The 25,476-nt window shown below is 44.5% G+C and overlaps 1 protein-coding gene across 1 annotated transcript in view; it reads right to left on the bottom strand.

Moving 5' to 3' along the window:
- USP24 (ubiquitin specific peptidase 24) overlaps positions 1-22,086 on the bottom strand; it is a 92,842-nt gene extending 70,756 nt beyond the window's left edge. The window contains exons 1-5 of the mRNA XM_014598679.3: positions 21,658-22,086; positions 5,227-5,392; positions 4,071-4,138; positions 963-1,106; positions 61-183 (exon numbers count right to left, since the gene is read on the bottom strand). Of these exons, the coding sequence (XP_014454165.1) occupies positions 61-183; positions 963-1,106; positions 4,071-4,138; positions 5,227-5,392; positions 21,658-21,987 (831 nt within the window). The 5' untranslated portion in view covers positions 21,988-22,086. The remainder of the gene's footprint in view (positions 1-60; positions 184-962; positions 1,107-4,070; positions 4,139-5,226; positions 5,393-21,657) is intronic.
- Between the last annotated feature and the right edge of the window lie 3,390 nt (positions 22,087-25,476).

Here is a 25,476-nt window from a genome sequence, read left to right on the forward strand (position 1 = left end):
TGTTCAGCTTTGAAGGAAGTTTGTTCTGTAAGAGGGATTTAAAAAAGTAAATGCACTCACCTTCTGGAAAGTAGATATGGGTGAGACAGCATGCATATTTCCTTCCCCAAAGACTTCTGCCCAATTCCTCTGGCACACCTTCATTCGATTCTTGAAATGATACTCGTTGTCAGGATTAAATGCCTGGGGGAAAAAAACCAAGCACAATGAATGGTTCTTAAGAATAAACCATTTTAGTAATATTTAACTTAAAGAACTGACCATAGTTCCAGTTGACAGTTAAGTATTTCAAGTGAAAAGGTAAACATTTAGCTAGATCATCCATAACATTGTTAATTAGACTGGACTGGACACAAAGGTATCTCAGAGTGCAATACGGACAATATTAAATATCCTGGTGAGGCAGTTATATTTGTCTCTATTTTAATGGTTGAGGACAGACTCACAGTAATTTGAAAATAGCTGTAATAGTGTCAGAGCTAGGATCACCAGACAGGAAACCCCGCTCCCCAGACCCCTGCTCATTTTTTAACAATGTTGTCTTTTTAGAGCCAATAATACAATGTAAGATTTCAAAAATTAGCTAGTGAGTTAACTGTTGAACTTTAGATTGCGCTCACCATGTAAAATGCAGGTGTCTCAGTTATCTCAAATTAGACACCCACAAACCAAGGCACGCAAAACATCTTACCGCAGTTTATAGATTATTAAACTACAAGTTATATGGTGACAAGTAGCAGTAGTATTAGAAGTCACACATTCCTAAGGACTATATATGTATGTGAGTACACAATGGATTTCTAGAGATTTCCACATTTTAAGGATGCTTGTTTATGAACTAGGGATACATCTAATGAATATTATTTAGTCCTGTATCGCCCATTATTTTTCCAGGCAAGTCAAAAGGTACCATGAATTTATAATACTGTCATTATAAGAAACTAAATCATATAGATAAATACCATCGTAAGCACACCCAGAAGCCCAACAGGAACTGGGTCCTGTTTTACTCTTTCTGCAACCAAATCAACTAGCAGCATCAGCATATTATAGATTCCCTCGTGGATTTCAGTACCCCATTTATGAACAGCACTGGATGTCAGGAGCTACCAAAAAAAAAAAACCAGAAAATTAATTTGTAACTTGACCTCACCATACAAAATAAGAGTAACAAGCAATTCAAACTGTCAGATTATAAATTTTCAGGATAATACTTACTTTTAGATACTATTTAGGAGTAGTTGACCCTTGCACAAATATTAGCTTAGAGTTCATTTTGGCAGAAAAAGCAACATGTTTTTACAACTACCAACTAGAGGTGCACCAATACATTGGTCTGATATCGGATCAGTACTGATATAAAGAAAACAGGCTGTATTGGATATCGGCCCGATGGGGCCAGTAATTTGGCCGACAAATGCCTGTGCTGCGCACAGCCACAACACAGCACTCAGGCAGTGAGGAACAGAGCTGGCAGCGTGGAGAGCTGCCTCCAGCTGGTAAGGCCAGTGTGATGGAAGGGGAGAGGGGAGCAGATCAACACCCCTGCGGTGAAGGAGGGGGTAGGGGCAGGTGCTGGGAGCGCACAGGGGAGAGGGGTGTGTGCCCCCTGGATTTGCATAGGGTGGGGCAGGCCGTAGCTAGGGCTGTGCGGGGCTCTTCTCGGCAGGGGTTGGGCTCGGAGTGGGTGGTGGCGGTGCTGGGAGGATGCTGCATCCACCCCATATTTCACCACTGCTCCACTCCCAGTGCTGCCACCAGCCATCTGGCACAGCCCCAGCTCAACGCCCTGCCTCCACCTATGCACTGGGAAGAGCTGGGGCTGCGCCAGGCAGTTGGCAATGGCAGTGCTGGGAATGGACTGGCAGCGAAATTTGGGGTGGATGCGGCATCCTCCCAGCACTGCCAGCACCCGCTTCGAGCCCAGCCCCCGCTGCAACCCATCCCTCGTAGATCCAGGGGTCACACGCCCCTGCCCCCTCCCCCACTGCAGAGGGGGACACTGCTGATCTCCGCCCCCCACACACACTTACCAGCTGGAGGCAGGTGTATTGGAAATCGGATCAGTCAATATGCCTCCTTAAAAATCGGCTATCAGTATCGGGTCTAAAAATCTCTATTGCTGCATCTCTACTACCAACAGGTTTTAGCAGAGACTAACTTAGATTTCAATACACATACTTTTTCTTTCCTAGTTCACTCATGGTAGGGTTTAAGTGGAAGACGAGCATTCCCCCAGTGATTTTATTCCCAAATGCTTGGCTAACATTAAGACATTGGATGTACCATTCTTCACTTACTCTTGGAATAAGCTAGTCACAAAGTTACATTAATTTGATGGCTATAATCATAAAATCAAATAAAATTAGGGTTAGAAGGAACCTTAAGAGGTCATTCTAGTCCAGTGTTACCCAATCTTTTCCAGCCCATGGCACACTTACATTAGTAAAAATTTTCTGTGGCACATCTGTTAAGGCATTTCCTATCTCCATGCCTGAGCTCCTTTTAGCTCATTGCCATGTCAAAATTCCAGCACACACCTGTTTATTTCTGATGGCACATCATCGTGCCACAGCACACCAACTGGGAAACAGTGATCTAGTCCAGGGGTTGTCAACTGGGGGTACATGTACCCCAGGGGTACTTGGAAAAGTGATGGCAGGTACATGGGGGCAGGCAGGGATGAAGAAGGGCAGGGGGGGAAGGCAGCAGCACCCCTCTGTGGACAGACATGGGGCACAGGGGCTCACAAGTGGCGGCTGCCATTGCCATCCATCACCCTGCACCGCTGCCTCCTAGGAGGAAAGCGGGTGCAATGGCATGGGGTGGTAGGCGGTGGCATGGGGCGGTGGGTGGTGGCAGCCACGTGTGAGGCCCTCTCTCCCCACCGCGTGTGACCTCCCCCGCATCCGCTACCACCAGAAGGTGTACACTTGTTAAGAAAAAGGTTGAAAATCCCAGATTTTAGTCCAACTCCATGCTCAAAGCAGGATAATCCCCAACCAAATCACCCCAGCCAAGGTTTAATACATCACCTCTCTACACAGCTTTCTTTAGCAAGTAAAGAATGTACAGTATTGAGGAGGCAGACCCCCATGTTCAATATGAAGGAACCACTTCCTTTTTTGTGTCCTTGTGACAAGGTATTGAGCAGGATTCAGATTTAGTGGAATCTGACAGGCTGCGGTGTGAGCGCTTCTGCTACGGCCTCAAACTTGTAACCACTGGGCTGTCAATCATGTGGTTTAGTGCCCGCCCCACTCAAGCCCCTGAAGAACCACTGATGTCAGTGAAACGATGCACAGAAAAAAGAAAGTGCGTGCAAGCATAAAATTGTGACAAAGGACTAGATTTATATTTAAATACAGGCAACCCCTGCTTAACGCGGTTTCACTTAACGCTATTTCGCTATAGTGCTCGTTTAAAATTAATACTCGATTTTGCTTAGCGCTGAGCCAGTTTCGTTATAGCGCTCAGCAAAGCAGCAGTGGAGGTGAGAAGCGGCAAGTGGCAGCGAGTGGGCGGGCAGGAATGAGTGCAGGGCCTGCATGGGTGCCGCACGGCCAGGGCTGGCAGGGACCCAGGACGGGTCAGCAGGAGTGGGGGCCCGGGCTGGCACAGTGCTGGAGTGGCTGGTGGACAGAGGGGATGGGGAGAAGCGGCGGCAGTGAGAAGCAGCGAGTGGGGGGGAGGCATGAGTGCGGGGCGTCTGCCAGGGCCGGCGGGGGTCCAGGGTGGAGCTGCAGAAGTGTGGGGCCGGCTCGTGGGGCTGGAGCAGCTGGTGGGAGGCAGAGGGGTGGGAAAAGGCAGCAGTGCTGAGAAGCTGCAGCAAGAAGTGGTGGTAAGTAATTATCTCTATTTACATTAATTCCTATGGGGAAATGGGTTTTGCTTAGCATGGTTCTGCTTAACGCTTGAATTTTCCGGAACTAATTAAGAGCGTTAAGCAAGGGCTGCCTGTATTTGTATGTTCCCTAGTTACAATAACATTGAACAGAATGGAACACCACATATGCTTCACAAATGGACTCCTGACCATGGAAACTGGATTTGTGCACTTTCTCCCTTACCTTTTTAAATGCTTCAGGCATACACCTGTCCATAAATCTCTTGCAATTCTCATCGGAATCAGAAAGGCCTTTTCAAAAAGGAAAAAAAGGTATAAATCTCATGATAACCTCCAGCTGGTTTGGTCTGAGCTGTTTAGAACATTAGCAACAAACTACTGGGCTTTATATATAATCTGTGCTATAATTTTCAAGGAACAGGGGTAAAAACCTGATCTCAGGCCTTTTCCAAAACAGAGGTGTTTTAGTTTCCAACCATTCTGACTTGTACAACTTTATTTTGAATGCAACATCAACAATATGTTGGCACTAAGTTTTCCTGTCAACAGAAACTATGATTTATACAAATAACAGAATATTTTTCTGCCTTCCAGATTCAGCCAAGAACAAACCTGCATACAGACCCATGGTTTTTAATTTTTTTTTGCCTGCTATAACACTTTATATCTCTGCAACCAGCATAACTTCCTTTTAAATCTGATAGAGACTATAATGGAAGACAAGCTTAAGCTTTTTTAACCCAGGAATCAGGCATGTTGCCTCCACAGCACACATTGCCCTGGACACTTGACTGAATAGGGAAGAATCAAGTCCGAGTATATGACAAGCAATAATGTATTTCCATTAGGATACCCAGACAAAATAACCGGTTATACAAGCTGAGTAGTGCATGATCAATAAAGAGCAAGATCAATTTAATGTATTTAAAACAAACAAAAGCAAAAACAAAAAACAGTCAATTCTGGTTGCATTAAGTAATATAAGGATACAAGAGTAATTCCAGAGAAGTTATTTCAGTTTATGAATGCGGTGCCTTACTCGCGGATTTTGCCATTCATGGGGGATACGAGAACGTATCACCCGCGAATGGCGAGGGTCTCCTGTTTATATTCCATTCTTTGACCGACACCCAAGCAAATGAAACTTAAAACCCTCTTTGCAGCACTAATATGATCAGAACACAGAAGAAGTTAGCTACTTTATCAGAAATATACGTGTATGACTCCAGGCAAATAAGTGCTAAATTAACATGAAAACTGAAAATGCCTAAAGTATATTCTCTTCATACGTATCTACTGAGCTTCCTAACAAACATCAGGGCCACATTTTTGGGGGGACGGGGTCGAGGAAGGGGAGAAGAGAGAGAAACCGAACTTACCAAGCCTTGCTAAGCAGGTAGATGCAATTAGGCACTTGCCTAATGATTCTTCACGCTTGTAAGGTATGGACCAGTGATCTGTTAAAACTCTGCTCTCCAGTTCATACAAATTGGTTGTAGGAAACTCAATACCCTCTTCAGGGCAATTCCCATTTTCATCATTTTTCTGTGAATGAAAAGAGGTTCAAATACAGAATCATTTCTAGATGCTCCTAGTGATTAGTCAACTCCTTTAAAGAAGACAGTAGTTTTCTCCTATCATATTAATCATGTACGACACCAATTTTAACTGAGGCTGTCTCTTTTTGAGAGAAGAATTTGAAACTTCTATCAAACACCCAGATACAGGGATTGCACTTTGCTGGATACCTTCTTGCAGTTCACATATTTAAAAAATATATATATTTTTACAAGATTTTTTTTCTAGGATTGCCAGCTATCAATTTTCTCATTGATCCTATGATATCCATTCATTTCCTTAACTGACCAGTTCCTGAAAACTCACCTAAATTGGCAAACCTCTGTACTTGCATTTGCAAAGAGCCTGAAAACAGAAACCCTAGGACTTTGAAAACATCAGAAGGCAAATGAAAACGTTTTTAAACCAGTCTCATGATTCTTGAACTCCAAAGTTAGTTCATCCTGATTTAAATAATATGCAACAATGTGAGCTTCCACAGGTACACCCCAAGACCATCCTTCACACATACAAAATATTTACATTTAGCCTCACAATCTGTGCAAACAGTCCTAACAAAGTGTGAAAACTAACACTGTCATACAAAACATACTGTACCCTTTAACAACAGATTAGGGAACAAAATCACAACAGATTATGTATAAAGGTAACATCATTTTGACATGAAGTACCCTGGATCTATCAAGAATTTTCAAATTTCTTTTCAGTAATTCTCTACTAAATATTCCCTGCAAAACATCTGACTGGGCAAGAAACTATTATTTTGATGCAATTCAGAAGCATGATTTTCTCATCCAACCATTTCATGAAATAAAATCAGTCTTAAGTACAAGCTAATCAATTATTTAATGCACTGATTTATTCAAAGAAAGTTAAGTTTCAAATGGCTGCCCAACAAGAAATAAAGGGGTGCTTTGCAGTCTAAATGAATCAGAAGAAAGTATTGTATTTCCCTATCTCCCTCCTGCCCAGGACAAGAAGCAGCCCGAAGCTTAGCTTTAGCCATGTCCTTGTAAATGCCACTGAATGGCAATTATTCCTCCTGTACAGAGAACACAAAATTAGCCTGACACTCTTTGTTAAATGCCATATGAGGTAACTGTGTAAATGGTGCCAGATGAAATACGAGGCTGGAGAGACAAGTTATCCATTTCTTCTCTTTCATTTCATTTCCAACCTCACACGGGTGCTTGGTCACCCAATGAGTAACAGGGTTTACATGGAGGAAGTCTTTCCCCCTGACATTAAAAGAGCACACAAAACTTCTTTTAAAAGGACAGAATGTTTGGATCACATTTGGCAGCAATTGGTAATAACTGTCAGAGAGAGAGATGAAAACAGAAGTGCAGTGATAGCAACAAGACCTCAGTACGGACAGAAGCCAAGAACACGTAGGGAAGAAGGACAAGCAGGAAGTATATTCAAGTGTAAGAAACACAGTGTCAGGGAAGTGAAAGGAGTAAAAAGAAAAGAATAAATCAAAAGAAAGCAACTGAACCCAGGAGGAAGTGCTAAGCAAAGAATAAAATCCATTAAAGTAAATCAATGAGCTCCCAGTCTTCCCACTGCATTCACTATTTGAAGGGTCTGACCCACTACATTAAAAATAATCATTCTGCATCAATTATAACAGCAATTCAAAAGCAGTTAGTTTAGAAACAGACTCAACTTGTACACAGCTGACCTACAGCGTGCACTGAGCCCCAGTGGTCAAAGCCAAACAGAACAGGATTGATATTAATATTTGGAGTTACAGACTCCAGAGTAAACAACCTCTGTGATTCAGGGAATAAGCCTGTCAACGGTCTGGAAGTAATGCCGCCTCCCCCACTACATCCAACTTTGCTCTGCAGAGCTAACAAAAAATACTGAGGCAATGTTGTGCTTTCTTTGAAGCTTTGGATACTGATAGCTGCTGTACTGTAGCCCGATCTAGCACGGTGAACGTATCCTTATGTAATCTTTGTCTAGCAACTAAAACACACATTTACAATCTCTAGTTCTTGGGTAAGAGGTGTTAGAAAGTCTAAATAAATTTAGTCCTGATGAAAGGCATAAACTGATGACATGCATCCTCCAACATGCACAGCAACATTCAAATTACCAAATCAATTTAATATTTGGCCTCTTCTAAAGCTGCCAATAGGATGCAAAACTGGTGTCAAGTTTAACCAAGGATTTACTTGTTTAGCATGAACACGTATCCACTAGGAAACAGATTAAGAGATTTCATTCCACGTAGACTGGAAAAGCTAATAAAATTAGACTCTCCCCTGTACTATTAAGGGGATGATTATTAGTTCAATAAGAAGCAAAGACTCTGGTCACAGGATGCACACATTTGACGCCAAAGTAACAACTGTATTGAACTGGAGCTGTAATGAATTAAAATGACATTTTAGTAGATGGTTTATGTGGCATGAGCTGGGGTCTCTTCATTTTCTACTGGATAGAGGGCCATTTTACATGCATTAATTCACAACTGGCACCAGTTTGCAGTGTGTTGGCTTGGCTGCACTGCTTTACTACATTTCAGATGTACTGTCTTTTATGCTTCCTTCCCTTAAGAGCAGCAACCTTTTATGGTCACTCCCCATGCCATGTTGCCACTGATCCCCTCCTACCGCTTAGCTGTGTTGAGTGTTACTATTATATATCCCCTCCCATGCAACTTCTGCTTTCTTACTGCATGCCACTGATAAAGTGTGACCCAGCAGAACTGATGGATTCAGCAGCAAGGGAAAAATAAGTAAGCAGCCCTCAGCACAGAGCAGAGGGCTGGATAAGTAGCAGGTATCCTGGGAACACAGAATGAGGCCCCTTTAAAATTGGTCTCCAGGGCTGGTGCACTCATCCCTGTGTCATTGATCCCTCACCTCCCCCATGCTTCAGGCCAAATCCAAGCCTTATGGACAAGGTGATAGGGAGGGTAGGTGGGGTATTAGAAAAGCTGCTTTTATAACCTATTCCATTCTTTTATAAAGAGGGAGTGTATCCTCAGTATATTTCCAATTCAAAAAGGCAAACCATCCTTGAATACATGACTTTTTTCTGCTGCTAAAACCATGCCTTAGAAGATATCATCTTAATTATAACTGTGGATTACAAGGCACAAAAGCATCCTACAATTGATATTAAACTTACTGCAGTCTTCTGTAAGTGCAGACCGCTTAGAAGTCTAACTCCATTTCCATTCCATAATACTGAAACATTTCAGATGCTGCGTTCATGAGAGATTCAAGTGATTGACCTTACAATAGATTTAACCTTGTGTCTTACAACACACCTAAAATGAGTAATTATTTTCTCCTGAAAAGTATTGCTGCTATTCCCATGAGATTTCTACACCAATTTAAGCTGTTCATTGTTCAACTTCTAATAAAATGAATGATAAAAAAATGTTCTAGAAAAGCAAAGGCTTAAAAACAGCAGATGAGAGAGCTAGGTAACCTGTAGAAAGGCACTAGGCAAGCTTTCACATCATTTCAAATGGAATCAGCAACAAATGTGCATTTAGGAGCTCACCCTTGTCATTTGTGCCTGTTAAAACAGTCACAGCTGGGAAGAGTTCACCACAATTTGCAGCATGTAGTGGAGAGGCTCAGAACTGATACTGCCAATTCTAGGGCAGCAGGTCAAGGTTGAGGTGAATAGACTTGTACAGAAACACAGTAATTCACAAGGCAAAATAAACTACACTCCAAAAACACCATGCAGCCGCTCTGAGAGACAGGAACATAACACTGATCCCTTTGCTTCAAACAATGGTCTAATTCTGTTACAATAGGATTAAGAAAATCTTCAACACGCTTTTGGAGACGTGCACAGATCAGGACAAGAACGGTCAGTCACTCTGTTTCCAGTACTGATATTTTGAAATGCTGAGTAAAGCAAAGTGATGAGGCCTCTGTACTTTTGAAGGAATCCCTAATGATCATTGCACTAAGATAACAGCAGTAGGGATTCAAGATTAACTCCCCAATCACACAGGTTATGCAGGCAGTCTTATACTTTCATCTTAGAGACCTTTATAGTAACTTCTGTTTCAAGATTTAGGATTTCAGATCTAAAACAAACCAGAGTTCGATTGTAATACAAGAAAGTTACTGCAACTGTTTTTAACAAGAACATTTTCCTGTTTTAAGGACTGAGACAGTGGAGATAATGAAACACTTAAAGCTGAATTTATTTTAAATACTGGAGCTATGGGTATTGTTACACTAAGCTTTTTCTTAGCAGGTATTTTTATAGGGATTTCCAGTGTAATTTCCATAAAATAGCAACATAATGTGTCTAAGGGTATTCTACAGTCTAGTATGAAAGGTAGCGTAGAGATGCCTGTTCCAGTAGATATCAGAAGCATGGCAGAACCTGCTGTGGGTGAGTTGGCCTGCACTGACCTCTGTGCTTCTGCAGACAGACAGCAACCAGTACCTTTTGGGTACCTCTCCACTGTACTGCAATCTGTAGTATTGATCTCATGAGTCAGGAAGTTTGATACGGATGATTCTCCAATAAAACATTTTATTCACTGGTAAAGGAAGCAAAACTTTTCTAGAGTGATGAGCAAATTCAAACCTGAGCCATACAGCAATGATAAAGTCCTTGCACTTGACATGCTGAAGACCTTGGAGAGAGAAACTCCTAAGCCATGCAAACAAAATTCATACACCTTATGAACTGAGAGTAAGCTAAAGCCACCTCAGCCGTTGAGTTTACAGGTTATTTCAGAATCATCCAGCCATTGACCATTTCTACTCATGCGGCCAAGTGTCCATTAGCAAGGGCTCTGTTCCCAGGATCTCTCCACCCTCTGGCTCTTTGCCTGCCTACACTCTCAGCTCTTACTTACTCTAAGTGCTCACAACACTGTGGGGGCTGACTCACTCATGAATTCAGGCCATGCTAGTATCTTATTTTTCCTTTTTAGCCATTTTATTAACCTTATTTTTGAAGTGTGGAAGTAGATTTGTGTGCACACGCATACATGTGTGCGCGCGCACAGGCATTCAAAATACCACTACTTCCATTAGAAAAGAAATAGTTCTCCAGGTTTAAACAGCTTTTAATGAATCTTTAAGGCACTATGTAAGCATGCTGTGTTTTTGACAATGCTCAGACCTGGAGAAAGTCATTGCTGACTTCTGAAAGCAAGATTTGTTATGCTTCTGCTTTTCAAGAATGTGCTTTTGAAGTCTGTATTATAAAACCTGTTGAGGGAGACAGAAGTGGAGGAAAGGTTAGCCATTACATAAGAATCGAAGCCTAAAAAGGAAGCCCTAATTGGCTCTGAGGTCATGGTTCAGACCTTTGAAAAAGTTGTTTTCAGTACTCGACTCAAAATTACAAGTTACATCAGATTCTGGCATACTATTTTCTAGTTGATTTATTGCAAATCTATAGTTACCTTCTTTAAATTCCTTCATACTTCTAGTATATGCTTCTTTGTTTCATTTCACTGTAAGATTTTTAATAACATTTATAAAAAAGAAACTATACTAACTCACATTTCTTTGAATGAGCAAGGTGAAACGAGAATATTTGAGGGCCTGGGGAGGATACCATGAACTCAACCTACCATGTAGGTTGGGTGTGAGTTTTGCTAAATAAAGGGAATGTTAGGGCAAATAAGCAGACCTTAATTTTGCCATTTCAGAGGACACGGGCACACAAATTGCCACAAGGTAAGAAACGGTGGGTAGTTACAGCCCAACATGCACTGTTCCAGGGAATGAATGCCAGCTCAAGATCATTTCTCCACAAGGAAAGGAGAAGCAGCTACCGTAAACGAGTTTTCCTTTTGCATATGGCAAGAGCAAACACAGGAAAGTTGCCGTAGAGGGGCTAATTTACTATGGACCCCCCCACCCCACCACCTTGGCATGCCCTTAATAAGAAACTATTCCGCTGATGCAAACTGGTGCCAGCACATTCCACACCACAGGGCATGGAGCGACCCAGTTCAAGAACAATGGCTGGACTACATGAAGTACACAGGGATGAACCAAGAACCCAAGCCCTACTTCCAGCTCTTCACAGACATGCTGTGTGACAGTAAGCAAGTCACAGTTTCTTAAATCTTTGGTTTCCTCACATGTAAAATGGCAACAAGATACTTCCCTATTGCAGAATATAGAGTGGAATTCATCAGTGTTTGCAGGATGCCAAGATCTTCACATCAAAGGCCATCTACAAGCAATACATTTAATACCTTTAAAAACTGAGGGAGCATTTCTCTACTGTCTGAGACATTATATTGAATGTGTCACAATGAATCCTGAAATCAAGACCTGACATTTGTTTCCCCCTAGTTACTTGTCAAGAGGAATTCTGATTAAGGCAGAATCTACTGTCTCGCATGCAGGTTTATTCTGCCTTCTGCTTGAAACCTCATTTTAAAAATCCATTTTTAAAAGAAATATCTTCTGTTGGTCCAAATCCATTACTTGTGGTGCTAGGCACTGAACAGCTTTTTATCCATTAAATCTGCAACTCTGCACATACATTGTGCCTTCAAGCAACTCTCTCAAAAATGCTTTGCCTACCAGATAGGGTAAGCTGTAACATTTGTATTTATTTAATTTATAGAAACTGATGAGTATCAGCCTAATCAGATGAAGCCATTTCCTTGAAGTCATGCAAGTGGCAGATCTGGGAATATAACCAAAAGGTGCGTTCAGATCCATGTGTGGTGCCACAAACTACACACGCTGCACATGCAAGTGTTTGCCATGATGCTAATTTGCAGCATGCTGGGTTTATTTTGACACTGGGATACCCCAGTGTTAAAAAAAAAAACCTCTCCCAGAAAAAAGTGGAATGAAGCATGTGGCAAAAGTGCGTGCTGCCCCAAACTGGAGCCTGGCCAGCCAGAGCCATGCTCAGGCTGCTGGCTACGCTCTATGTATCTGGATTGCCGCCACTGAAGCCCCAGGAGAGCTCCAGGACCCAGGTAAGACTGTTGGGGACAGCCCAGGTGCTGGCCCCAGCCTCCCCTACCCCACCCAGGCAACTTGCTGTGCGCCAGAGTACGTGCAGGGGCATTCCCTGGGGACAACTAGCAGCAGCACATTTGCTCAAGTTTCTGCTCTTGGGGATGTGCCCAAAGAGTCTATTCCCCTGACTGCTCCCAGCACTAGACCAAATCATCTTATCCAGGCTTCTCATGTCAAGCTTGACATCTATTTTTAAACTTAACTCCAAAAATTATATCATATGCAATTTACTCTTCATTACAGACCGGATATTCACAGAATATTACACTTTCAGTACCTAATCTACATCATAGGAGAACTTCCTCAGTGCAACTTTGTAACTGGGAGATCCGCTGCAAGCACAAACACATCTCTACAACAAGCGCTGCTTATTTATTTGTCTGAGTACAGGTTAGTTTGTACAGTTGATAACGTTTCATAATATACAAGGTAAGTGTTCAATAGTTTATTTTTAAAATCTTAAGCCTTAGCAAGGCAAGATGACACTAGAGCACACTGATCTTAAATCTCTGGAAAAGGCTGCTTGCAGGCAAAAATTATGGAGTTTACTTGTTAGCAAGGAAAGCTCTATTTTATTGACGTTTTGCTACCAAAATGTCATCAAAAAAGCCCAGATTACATCAGTCTTTGGATGACTGATTTAATTTTCACAGAACATCTATAGTTTGAATTTGTGCTATACACCAATTTACACAAACACAACGTTCAGTATGGATATGAGAAGCAATTAGTCATAGCAGGTTGAGGAAGCAAGGTTGCTATTCAGAGTGTGTGAAAATAAGCCAGCCATGGCTAGCTCCTCCTAGCTGAGGCTAATTTGGATTCTTTATACAGACTAATTTGCCCCCACAAAACTTCTAACTCCCTCTGTGCAAGTGTTTAAAGCAAGGTGTTGGCTATGAGTTTACATTAGACTAACAAGAACAGGTTACCAATAGCATCTCTCTTACGTGTTAAAATACCTTATAATTCTTATCCCCAGGATAGAAAAATAAGAACTATGAGCCTACGTCCATCACTCAAAACTGAAAGCTAAACAAATAAGAACACCAATAACTTGCAAGAGAAAATCCTTTCAGCTTCAAGCTAGTCTATAAATTAACCTTAATTAGGATTTTATTTAAAAAAAAAAATGCTGCTGGAACCAGAATTCCCGGTTTCCAGGGTGATGCCGTGGTGTTACCATTCAGCATTTCCCCCAGCTCACTTGACTAGATGTTCAGAGCCCAGAACAATACTTAGATATTAAATGGGCTATAGCAGCCAACAGGCAGTGGGAACTCAAACCTATCATTTGCCCACGCTTGATTTCATAGGACAAGCTGTGCACCTGGCTTAAGGAAGGGCAATTTTGAATTTTTCATCATTACCTTCACACTCAGTGGCAACTGTAACCTAACAGGAGCTGCAATGATATCAGTTGCCAACAGTTTGGAGCTTTTGTAAAGCTAGGTAGCATGAGGCTGGCATAGGGTGCTGGAAAGCCACTTGTGAGCCATGGGAGAAAAAAGAAAGAATCACAGAATGTACCAGATGAAAATGGTTTAAAAAAAAAAAAAAAAAAGCCTCTGGATATATTTAACAGACAGATTTGTATACTTTTACAAAGCCACAACCCTGCATCCTAATCATCAAGCTGATGCTGAGAACATGTTGGTGTGATCACACACAAAAAACAGTCCCCCTTGCCAGAAAACCAACTATAATTCTATGGTAGCAATTCAACACTGTGCCATACAAAGGACAAACAATGAATGACATGAATGACTGGGCTTCCAGAGTTCAAAGAAAAATCAGTACAAACTAAATACTTTCTTCCAGCCAGGTCACTAGGTATTGACATAAAAGTGCTGCAATGAAACAAGTTTGCCTGAGGACAACAGATCAATAGGGACAGATTTTCAGGATTCTAAATGAGATATTAAATTAGATCGACTACAATAAATTAGCAAAGTAAAACAAAGCTGCCACTGACCTTTTAAAAAGAAATACATCTCAGCATGTATTATGGCATCCATTAGACTATCTCATTTGTGAAAAAAATCAAGTGCTTAGTCCTGATCTTTCTGAAAAAAACAGAAGTAAATCTCCTTACAAGGAGCCTAATTCAAAGTCAGGTCTACTGTTCCTTACTATCACTGTGAAAACAAGTGTAAAGATGTTCAAGGACAAACATTTTCTCCACTTTAAAAGGGGAGGGACAAGTCTCTCGCAGCAGCTCTGTCAGCTGTTACAATCTGTTAAGTCTGCACGATTCTGGAGTCATAAAAGCAAGCTAATCACCCTAATTTTGAGAATCATGAACAGGTAATAGCTGTATTGTATCAAACAATACCGATACAAGCTGTTATTGATGCAATAGGTATGCCTGTCTATATATTGACAGGCCTATATTATACAACAGCGAGTTATGATAGAATATAAATTTAAGCAGGAATCAGTCATTCTTATTTGTCTTAGACCATCATCTTAGCCAATTTTTTCTATCAATGCTCCTTCCCTCTGCCCCAACAGCTTGTTAATTATGGCAGCTAGACTTCTTCAACCTCCAAGGATCAAATTCAGATGCTGGGAAGTATAACCTGCACTTCAATGAAGTGGGTGTAAGGAAGAAGGGAATCTAATTTGGTCTAAATTGAGACCTCTAGAAAGTTATATGCAGACTGCTGAGACATCTCTGAATTTGACTCATGGAGAATGGCAGAAATTTACTTTCTGAAAACTATTGCCAGGGCAGCCTCAATGCACATAAATGTTTTTCAAGATAAAGGTTTACAGAACAAATAACTCCCCTTCCCTCCTTGCCTTCTCTGTACAAAGGGCCACTGTTTCTTACCCAAAAGCATTCCAAGTGATCTGCTGGAATTAACTTCCTAACACTAGTTAATTTGTTTTTATCCCCATTTTCCTTTAGCACTTCACTTCCTTATTAAACAGCTGCCATGAAATAGCACTCTGGGCTGGGAAGATGACCAGAAAATGTCTCTAGAGAATGTTATATCAAAGACACTTCCTGCCCAGCTGAGAAGCTGCCCATCTATGAACAAGTTACCTCCCATTTTTGCTCACTACAAATATCATCCTAATGCAAGTCCTCAGGCAGTCTAATTATTTAAAAACATTTGTCTTCATTTGAAAACTACTTCAATGAACCAATTACATGACAAGTCCTCTGAAATACAGAGCTAGCATTTAGTATTAACACCTGAGTCTCACCAATACTCCAATCTTGCAATTGCCTTCCAGTTACTAGCATCTTTATTCTAGATCCATCAAGCACCACACAAGTACTGACATTTGTCAAGTTCTTTTCTTAATAGTCAAAATCAATTGCTCAAAATGCTTGAAATAGGCAGACTCTCAAAAGAGATCCTGTACCTGAGTCAGTGATATTTGAAAATGCCAGTGCAGGAAACTAGGAGAAGACTAAAACACTGGCACCTGATATTCAGGTGGCACTGAGCCAGGGCCTCAATGACAACATCCACCACAAAGCTTTACTCAACTGCTTGAAATTGTTTTACAAGGCCAATTCTTAGATAAACCACACTGTAAAGTTTCTAGAGAAGCACGCCAGATATACTCAACTTGTGCCTAGCTCAGGCCACTATTTACAAGGCGTGTGATCTACATTAAATTCACAGATTGCTGCAGTAAGTTTACCACATTTATTTAGTCAAGGAGAATGATCTTTCACACATCATAAAGAAAGAAATAGATCAGCTAATATTAGCTGCTTCCAGTCAAGAATCACAAATCACTTCAGTAACTTTAATTAATGCTCTCTGCACTCTAATGTAGTGGGCAAATTTTGTTACCTGCAGGCTGAAGACTGAAGTAAAGACAGATTAAGTAATATGCCCACAAACCACACAGTATATCTGAGATGTTCCAACTCCCAGTACTGAATTTGAAACACTCGCTTTCTTCACATCATTGCATGTAGGAGAGCAAGTGGAAAACTGCTTCCAGCACTATTATTGACCACAGCCACTGGTCTCTCTCTTTTACAAAACCCTTTTCTAGGGAGTAGAAGAGTGGTTCCAAACCGTTTCACACTTGAGATCCCCCCTGATCGAGTTGAGACACCCCTGGAAAAATGACATTTTCACTTTTCTTTTTTCCTAAGAAAAATACTAGAGTAATTCTTCTGTTGCAATGAACTCAGAAAGACCACAAAAAGGGCAGAATGGTTTTAACACTGTAAATTGCTATCTGAAATATCTGGGATAATCCTGTGAATCATGTTTGGACACCTAACAGTGCTAACTTTAGGTGGCACCCTTGAAAGGATCTCAAGGCAACCCAGGGTGCAGTAGGACCCTAGCTGAGAATCACCCGAGTAGAATGAGAATAATGCCGGCAGGATGAGTTCCACTTTGGACCTACCACCACCTCTGAAAGGAACTGTGGAAAAGTCTGCAGTATAACCCTCTCCTTGCAAAATCTGCCAGAAAGTGGATCAGAAACTCATACCTTGCAAATTCAAGAGAGCACATGTTTCAAGCAAGTCAGGGATAGCTTGAAGGCATGCAATCTTAGTCACACCTTAGTAAGGTCATAGCAACTGTGCGGGCCGGGGGCGAGCCGGGCCCGTCTTTGCGCACGTGGGCTGTGGCCAGCAGCCCGGGCACGCGGGGCCGGAGGAGACCGGGGGCGAGCTAGAATTAGTCATGGAGGCGTAATGGTTGATTTAAAGATTATTTACTTACACCCAAGGTGGTCGCGGTGTAGGCTGGACAGTTTCCAGGTGCAGCTCCGCTTAAATCCTCATTGGAGGACTACGACAAATTCGGTTCTCTTGCCCCGGAGTTGTTGAAGCTCCGCGGGTTCGGTTCGGTTCTCTTGCCCCGGAGTTGTTGAAGCTCCGCGGGTTCATATCTTTAATATGCAGGAAGGGATACGTCTAGGAATTTATCGGTGACGGGGAGAGGCCAGAGGCTGTTCAGGCCTCTGTTGCCTTTTTAAGAAATGCGTTGGGTCCGTAAGGATCCGCAGCGCTTAGAGATCTTCACGCTCTCCCTCTCGAACTCCAATTGCTCTCTCTCCAACTCATTTCTCTCCAACTTGGGCGGAAACCACCCAAGCTCTTTATACGGCTAGCAAGCCAATTGCTAGCCGCCACGTGTGCATGTATTAGAATCGGCCAATAATGTGGCACGAATCTTCATACAAATGGCGGGAACTCCTTTGCACCGTGCATTTCCTAGATGCAAAAGAAATGCACCATGCAAAGAAAGCTTAAAATTGGCGGGAAATTCTCCGTTGCACTGGGGTTCTCTTCTGCAGCAGAAAACTCCACTGTGCAAGGAAGCTGCAATTTAGCGGGAAAAATAATTTGGCAGTGCCAAAGCGCACACAAACAAAAAAAATCACAACTTTGGGTTGTGACAGCAACAACTGTCAAAGCCATGAAAAAAAAATTAAGGCTCTTAAGAACTCTACAAGTCATTGTGACCTGCATGCTTGTTACTACATCAGTATCCATCATGCTTTATCCCCACATACAGTATTTGTGGGTTCACTGGTTAGTTTCAGCATTCTCCAGCCTGCCTGAAAAACCCTCCATGTTTTTATCTAGACTCTAAGCAAATCCACCTCTCCAGGCTCTTGACTGCATATTTTGAGCCTTGTCTCCTCTGGGCGAATACCATTATGAAGTCATATTTCAAATTTTAATTTCTGCACAATCATTTCAGTTTGCTATATCAGTAGGAAGTAAATGATGCTGCATGATGTGCTGGTTTAGAAACATTTCCATCACACTCCTTATGCTCAACAAAAGCCAATCATGTTGGAAGAAATACTTTATAGTTGGCTCCTTTAATTGTTATGGGATCTTTCACTGAAATGTTCTCTCGAATTATATCACATTATGCTCAATGCTGTGACATAATGAGAGTAATTCTTCCTACGCAGCTTGGTAAAATTGATCCTTGTGCTCAAATTTAGGAAATATAATCTTTAATAAGCAGATTTCTTCAGCCTTCTTGCTACGTCCTTTGTTTCTTTTCTGCCTTTCCAAGAGAAGCACGTGTCAATTGTATGCTAGAGGCACATACTTTTTTCCTTTCTAATATCAATCTCATCTTCCTAATGCATGTAGACTTAGTGCTAAGTTGACATACATTCTCATCATATTCAACACCCTCTTTCAACATTTAAGGATTTAGTAAAAACTTGTACAGTAACTTAGATTCTACATGCCAGGCTGGATTACTTTGTGAGTCTAGGAATGCCAAGTTAACTTTTCACACCAGAACTTGAGATAATCTCCAAGATTGATAAAATGCCATGCTCCTGAGGGCAGAGATGAGGTTTACTTTGGAATCAATGCCATCTTTTAAACTCACATTTTGCCAGTGTTTGATCCCTGCAGAGGTGTTGTATTGTTTTCAAAACAGAGGAAAAAGGTAACCTGCTTTTGGCCAATGTTTCCCATGAATTAATGAGCAAGGGCTAATCATACTTGTTTACAAGATAACCATTACCTAAAGCATGTGATATGCTATAAATACCTTTTAAACCTTGACGTCTGAATTGCACATAGCCAAAAGAACTCTTGAAAATGTGAAACACTAACCTGGTCTGTATTCTGTACTAGGACTGATACTTCCAACCATGGTTTGCATTACAAAGATTAAACTTAAACAGACAAATCAAAACTGTATCATTCACTAGACTACCCATTTTTTATGGAGAAGAGCCACTTAGATTGCAAGGGCTACTTATTTTCTGAGCTGGAAAATTCCATTTTGCAATATTTTATTTAACTTCTATTACTAATGCTAGCATACTTAATCTGAGTTTCAGGAACATTGTAAATATATTTCTAAGTTGCCTAGACCCTGGGATATAAATTAAAAAAAAATGAATTAAAAAAACCCACTCCCCTAACCCAAGGTATTTCCTGAGCTGTTCTGCTTCAGACTGTGTCCACTAAAGTCACTTAATGCAAGTATATGTAGAAGTGTGCAAGACTACAATAAAAAATAGGACTAGTCCCAAAGGATTTCAATGTGTTCTTTTTAAAGGGTGTAAAAAAACTGACAAATATAAAACAACAACAAGCTAAATACAGGTGACATCTAAGCTCGTTTCCTAAATGTTTCTTGTGTCACTTTTACACTGAAAAAAATAAGGCTTTGATTGTAATATGTGGATAGAGGGACCCCTAAATCTATGTGGATTTTATTACTGAGTTGGAGTCAATTTTGTAACAGGTCTTGCTTACAAATACTCCTAATGCCTCTGCCATTTCTAAGATGATAGCCATATTTTCCTATTTGCAGAAGTGCTTTTGTTTCCTTAGCTTTATTTTGTAAGACCAGGAAAAATGTCTGACTGAGCAAAGGATGCAGTGCGGATGACTACATATAAAGTGTGAAACACACCAACTGAAAAAATAGAAAGAATAGTCTCAGAGTAAGCTTGAGTAATTTTAACTGAGTTGGCTAAGAAATGCAGACGTGAGCAATTTTTCAACTGGCAGTATCTCTTCAAATGTCACACTGAGAGAGCACTGTATCACACACGTAACTCTTTAAACTGTATCTGAACTTTAAGACTAAAAATGCATCTTCCAGAGGTCTTAATTAGCCCACTGAAAGTAGATGGTATTGATACTAGGGTTATAATATTCATTCATAATCTCCAAACCAACAAAGGGAAAGACCAGAAATAAAGATATGGTTTACCCATGTTAACTTTGCTAGTTCAGGCAATCAGAGCCCCTCATCCTGTAGATATTCTGACATAAGTTATAGTGTGCACATCCTCCATTAGTGTAAATTATTACAGTACACCAGCTAAGGATCTAGCCTGTGAACAAGAGGACTAATTCTGTACATACATTTTGAAGGATAAGACCTCAAGACAAGCAATGCAGCCAGACTGTATTGTATGAATGATGCAGGCTGCATTTACCATACAGTCTGTATTGACAAAATGCACATATCCCCATATCTTAAAAACAGGTAGGTATGTGTATAACTGGCTTTGAGCCCTACCTATTCCACAATGCAGACACTATCAGCTGGCTCATTTCTTACAGACATCATGACAGAGGTGCATTTGGAGAAGAGATTTGAGAGGGGAGGGTAGCAACTTTATAGATAAGTTCAAAGAGGACATTGCAAGCAGGAGCAGCAGCAGGGAGGGAAACATGAAAAGGTCTGCACGCCAAGCTAATGAAGGCCTGATGAGGCTGGCAGAGCAAAGAGGCAATGAGAGAAAAAGCTAAAGCAACAACTTGGGAGCAGCACGGTCACGAGGGGTCAAACTCCTTCACTCCCTCTCACAAAGACACCGTTTTGAAAGAGCAGACAAAGTTACGATGTTTGAAGAGAACAACACTAAAGCTTTTATTATTGACAAAACAACAGAAGTCTGTCGTATTTTGTGTTTTCATTTACTCCTTACTTAAAGCGTTTCATCGATTCATACATCGTAAGGCCGGGAGGGGCCTCGGGAGAGCATCGGGTCCAGCCCCCGGTGCCAAGCAGGAAAGATAACCGGGGGTCAAGACCGCGTTAAGACTCATCCCATAATAAAGGCGACTCCAGCTTTGCTTTGCGCAACTTCCCTGGCAGCAATTGGTGCTTATGCGTGTCAGGGGAAATAATAACGATCGTTAAAAAAAACAGAACAAAACAAGAAAACCCACGAGAAGCGATACTGGCTGAGACACGGGGGTGGAAGGCAGGGTCGATCCACCCGGGCTCAGGACCACCCGATCCTTTGAAGGGTGCAGTGTGGGGAGGAAAGCCAGACTCTCAACCAGGGGGTTGCCGCACCCCGGGGTGCCACCCGGTCCTTCGAAGGGCGAGGAGAAAAGCAGACCGGCCCCGGTCTCAACCAGGGAAGAGCACCGACTCGCAGCCGACGGCTCCTGCAGCCTGACTGCAGGCGTCTGCACCCGAAGGCTCGGGGATATCGGATCCACCCAAAGATCCTCGTCAGGCTCGCGTCCGGCGGCGGCGCCCGATCCTTCGAAGGCTGAGGCGCGAGGAGAAGAGCGGGCACGTCAAGCTCAAGGCTCACCCCCACCTCGGGACGCAGCGAGCCAGTCGCCGCGTGTGTCCAAGCACTAATTTCCTAGCGGGTGCTCTTTGGGGGCGAGAGTATTTCAGTAATGGGGGGAAAAGGGGGGGAGGTGGATTTATTGCCCGGGTCACCCGTGTGCTACACACGACTCCACCCGCCTCGTCCGGGATGGGACTAGGGGCCGGCGCTCACCTCGGGCTCCACCACCTCGTGGTAGGCGGGCGGGGGGTCGAAACCACCGCCGCCGCCGCCGCCTCCTCCTCCGCCGCCGCCATCGCCGTCTCCGCGGGAGCCCTGTCCGCCCGCCGGCGATCCGCGGCCGCCCGGCTGCCCCGGCGGGCCCTGGCCGCTGTCCATGGGCTCGTAGCCGCCGTAGTGCAGGCCGGGCCGCTCGTTGGTGAGCAGCGCCACCGCCTCGTTGATGTCGTTCTTGGCCAGGCGCAGCGCGCGGCGGATGGCGGCCGCGTCCGAGAAACCCATGCACAGCAGCGTGGTGGTGTGCTGCTCCTCCTCGCTCTCCATGGCCGCGCCTCCGCCTCGGGCTCGGGGCCGGCACCGGGCTCCCTTAGGCGCTGCCCGCCCTGCGCGCCGCCATGTTGCCGGCCGCTTCCCCTGGGCCGCCGCCGCGGCGCCCGCGCCCACCCGGAAGCGGCCGCTGAAGCCGGGCTGCGAGCGCCGGGGCCGCGTCACGTGACGGGGGAGGTGCCGCGGCGCCAATGGCAACGCCTGGGGGGCGAGGGGCGGGCCGCGCTCGGGGTTGTCGTGGGAACAGGGAGAGGGAGGGAGAGGGGTGGAACGTGAGGGGGCTCCTGGGGGGCGGGGCTTGTGTGTGTGGGGCGTTGGGGGCTCCCGGGGGGCGGGGCTTGGAACGTGGGGGCGGAGGCTGGGGAGGGATCCGGGGGGCGGGGCGTGTGTGTGTGTGTGTGTGTGTGTTTGGGGGGGTGAGGGGGGCTTGTGTGTGTGTGTGTGTGTGTGTGTGTGTAGGCGGGGTCAGGCAGCTGTGTGTGTGTGTGTGTGTGTGTGTGTGTGTGTGTGTGTGTGTGTGTGTGTGGGCGGGGTCAGGCAGCTGTGTGTGTGTGTGTGTGTGTGTGTGTGGGTGGGGGGTGTGCGCATGCATGTGTGCGCGTGGTGGGGGGTGAGGGGGTGTGTGTCTGTAGTGGGGGTGAGGGGGTGTGTGCATCTGTGGTGGGGTGAGAGGGCATGTATGTGTGTGTGTGCGTGCGTGTGGTGGGTGAGGGAGTGTGCATCTGCGTGGTGGGGGATGAGGGGGCGTGTGTATGTGTGCATGTGCGTGGTGGGGGTGAGGGGGCTTGTGTGTGGTGGGGAGTGGGGGGGTGTGTGTCTGTGGTGGGGGTGAAAGGGCATGTGTGTGCATGGTGGGGGGTGAGGGGGTGTGCATCTGCGTGGTGGGGGTGTGTGTGTGTGTGTGTGTGTGTGTGTGTGTGTGTGTGTGTGGAGGGGGGGCAAGCAGGAGGCGATGTCACCCTAAGACAGGGGTGGGCAAAATGTGGGCCAGTTTTGGCCCGCCGGGCCATTCTGTCCGGTCTGCGGTCTAAAAATGTAGAAAATGAGTATACATCTGCCCCCGGCTGCCTGTCATGCGGCCCTTGATGCCTTGCCAAAACTCAGTAAGCTCCAGGGCTGTGCTTTTCACACCTCCACCCTGCACTGGGCTGTTTTTTCACCCCCCTGCCCCCCCCCCCAGCCTCTTGATCCTTCTGGACCAGCCATCCCCTCAACTCCCATCTCGCATACTGCTCCAGGTGCTGCCGCTGCCAGAGCCGAGCAAATAAATCCTGGTGGAGTGAGGGGTGGGAGGAATGGGGCTGTAGGTACTCAGGGGAGGTCAACAGGGCTAAAAATAGTCCTTGGTCCCTTCAAACTCCCCCATGAGCCCCTTGATCCTGCCAGATCCTCCTGGACCCCAGCAACACCCTGAGGGTTGCAACTGCCCCCTATTCCCCATTTGCGGGCAGCCCATTCCACCTCATGCACAGATCTAGGGATACATGGCCTCTTCCCCCCACAGAGTGCATGCACCTGTGAGTTGTGCCTGCCCCCCCCAACCCCACCCACGGGTCACATCTCCTTGCCAACCTCGCTTGCGAGTCACACTTGCCCCCCGCTCACCCGTAGTAGACCCCTGATCCCCCCTGCCCCCCAACCTGCCTGCCCTCCCAACCCTTCTGCTAGCCCCTGCATCCTGATTTACCTGATATTGGGCTGCCACTGAGGAGGTAAATGGCCTTATAACAAGGGCATCGGTGTCTGCTGGCTTGCAGATTTTTCTTTTTATAACTTCTGATATTTATTGATTTATTTATATCTCCCCAAAAGCCTCAGGATGGCTCACAATAGAAGGTGCAATAACTTAGAAAAACAGAATAAAATACAAAATTAAGAAGATATAATGAAAGCAAAAAGTAAATGTGTCATGGGGAAATCTACAATGTAGATTTAGAGGAGAAGAAGCAGAGTAGAGTTTTCTGGAAAAAAAATGTAAAGCAGAAAGAGAAAAAAAGATAAAATTTGTAAACATCCTCAGTCTATGAATCTAATGCCGATGACAACTCTTATAGTCAGTGGATGTGCATGGAGAAATTGCCTTCAGTTTGTCTCTCCATGTTAATAATGACCAGAGATTCTGGTTTTCTCTGATAAAAAAATTGCAAATTCTCTGATTAAAACCCCCAAATCCATGATTAAAATTAAACACCACTATATATATATATATATATATATATATATATATATATATAGGTATCAATTGAACACAGTGTTTTATTGATATATTTACAATTTTAAAACAATTTGAAAGCCTACCAGTGCCTCAATCACTATAATAAAATAAATGATAAATACCTATAAATTATGGTATTTGATTTTGGGTTTATTATCATGGAAAATCAGAGCTCCCCCTACCCCTTGAGCTCACCAGGATGCAGGTCCAGGCCCCTCACTGCCCACCCACAGCCCGTGGGCCCTGCTGATGCCCCTCACTCACCACCCACAGCCCCACACCTTTCCAGGCTTGCCAGAGGGGGGCCCCCAGCTGCCAGGTCTATGGGGCCAGGGACTCAGGCTGCAGCCCCCTGCCCCTCTGCAGGAGTGCCTGAGCCCCAGCTGCCACTCATGGGAGGTGGTGGCTGCTGCGGCCCCAGTTGCGGGCTCCCCACCCTGCTGCCCTCTCTTTGGGGCCTCCGCGGTGCAGCAGCTGGGCCCCGGCATGGTGGGGCAGAGCAGGGCTGGGAAGGGAAACGTTGCTGCCGCTGCAAGCTCTGCGGTACCCTGATGAGGTGCCCACTGCCCACCCAGGGGCAGCAAGAGGCAAAACTCTGTGCTGCCACCCCCGCTGCTGCTGGGCAGGTAGGGGGTGCTTCATTGGGGCGGTGTTGGGCTCGAAGCAGAAATGACCTTCCCCACCCAGCCCTATTCTGTCCTGCTGCACGCCTGGTCCTGTCTGCTGGGCCCTGGAGAAGGACATCAGGGCGGGGAGCCTGAGCCCACAGTGGGCAGCCTGTCCCGCCTCATGCACAGATCTAGGGATACATGCCCTCTTCCCCCCACAGAGTGCATGCAGCAATGGGAAGCCAGGCCCTCTTGCACCCAAGACAAGCTGCCTGCAGCCTCATCCTGCTCCCTGCCTGGGCCTTGCGGCTGCTCATTGCAGCCCCAGACCCCAATTCCCATGCACTGCCCAGCTGGGCAGCATTCTCAGCCCCAGCCCTATGGTGATCTCAATCCCCGCTCTCCCCATGCCAGACTTACCTGTGGGAGCTGCTCTTCAGGCTGCCTGGCAGTTATGTGCTTGTGTGAGCCTGTAAATGCACATGGCACCCTGTGCCTGACTGCCCACCTCCCACGCCCCCCAGCCCCTTGCAGGCTGGAACTTTGCTGGCCCACAGAGACCTTTTTACAAAAGTGGAAAATCCACATTTCTCTGTTAAAATGAAAAATCCACATTTTTCTCAGGTAAAAGGGAAAATCTGAGGGTTTTTTCTGTTTTTCCGT

Source organism: Alligator mississippiensis, chromosome 5 (assembly GCF_030867095.1).
Source record: "Alligator mississippiensis isolate rAllMis1 chromosome 5, rAllMis1, whole genome shotgun sequence".
In the NCBI taxonomy this organism is placed as follows: Eukaryota; Metazoa; Chordata; order Crocodylia; family Alligatoridae; genus Alligator; species Alligator mississippiensis.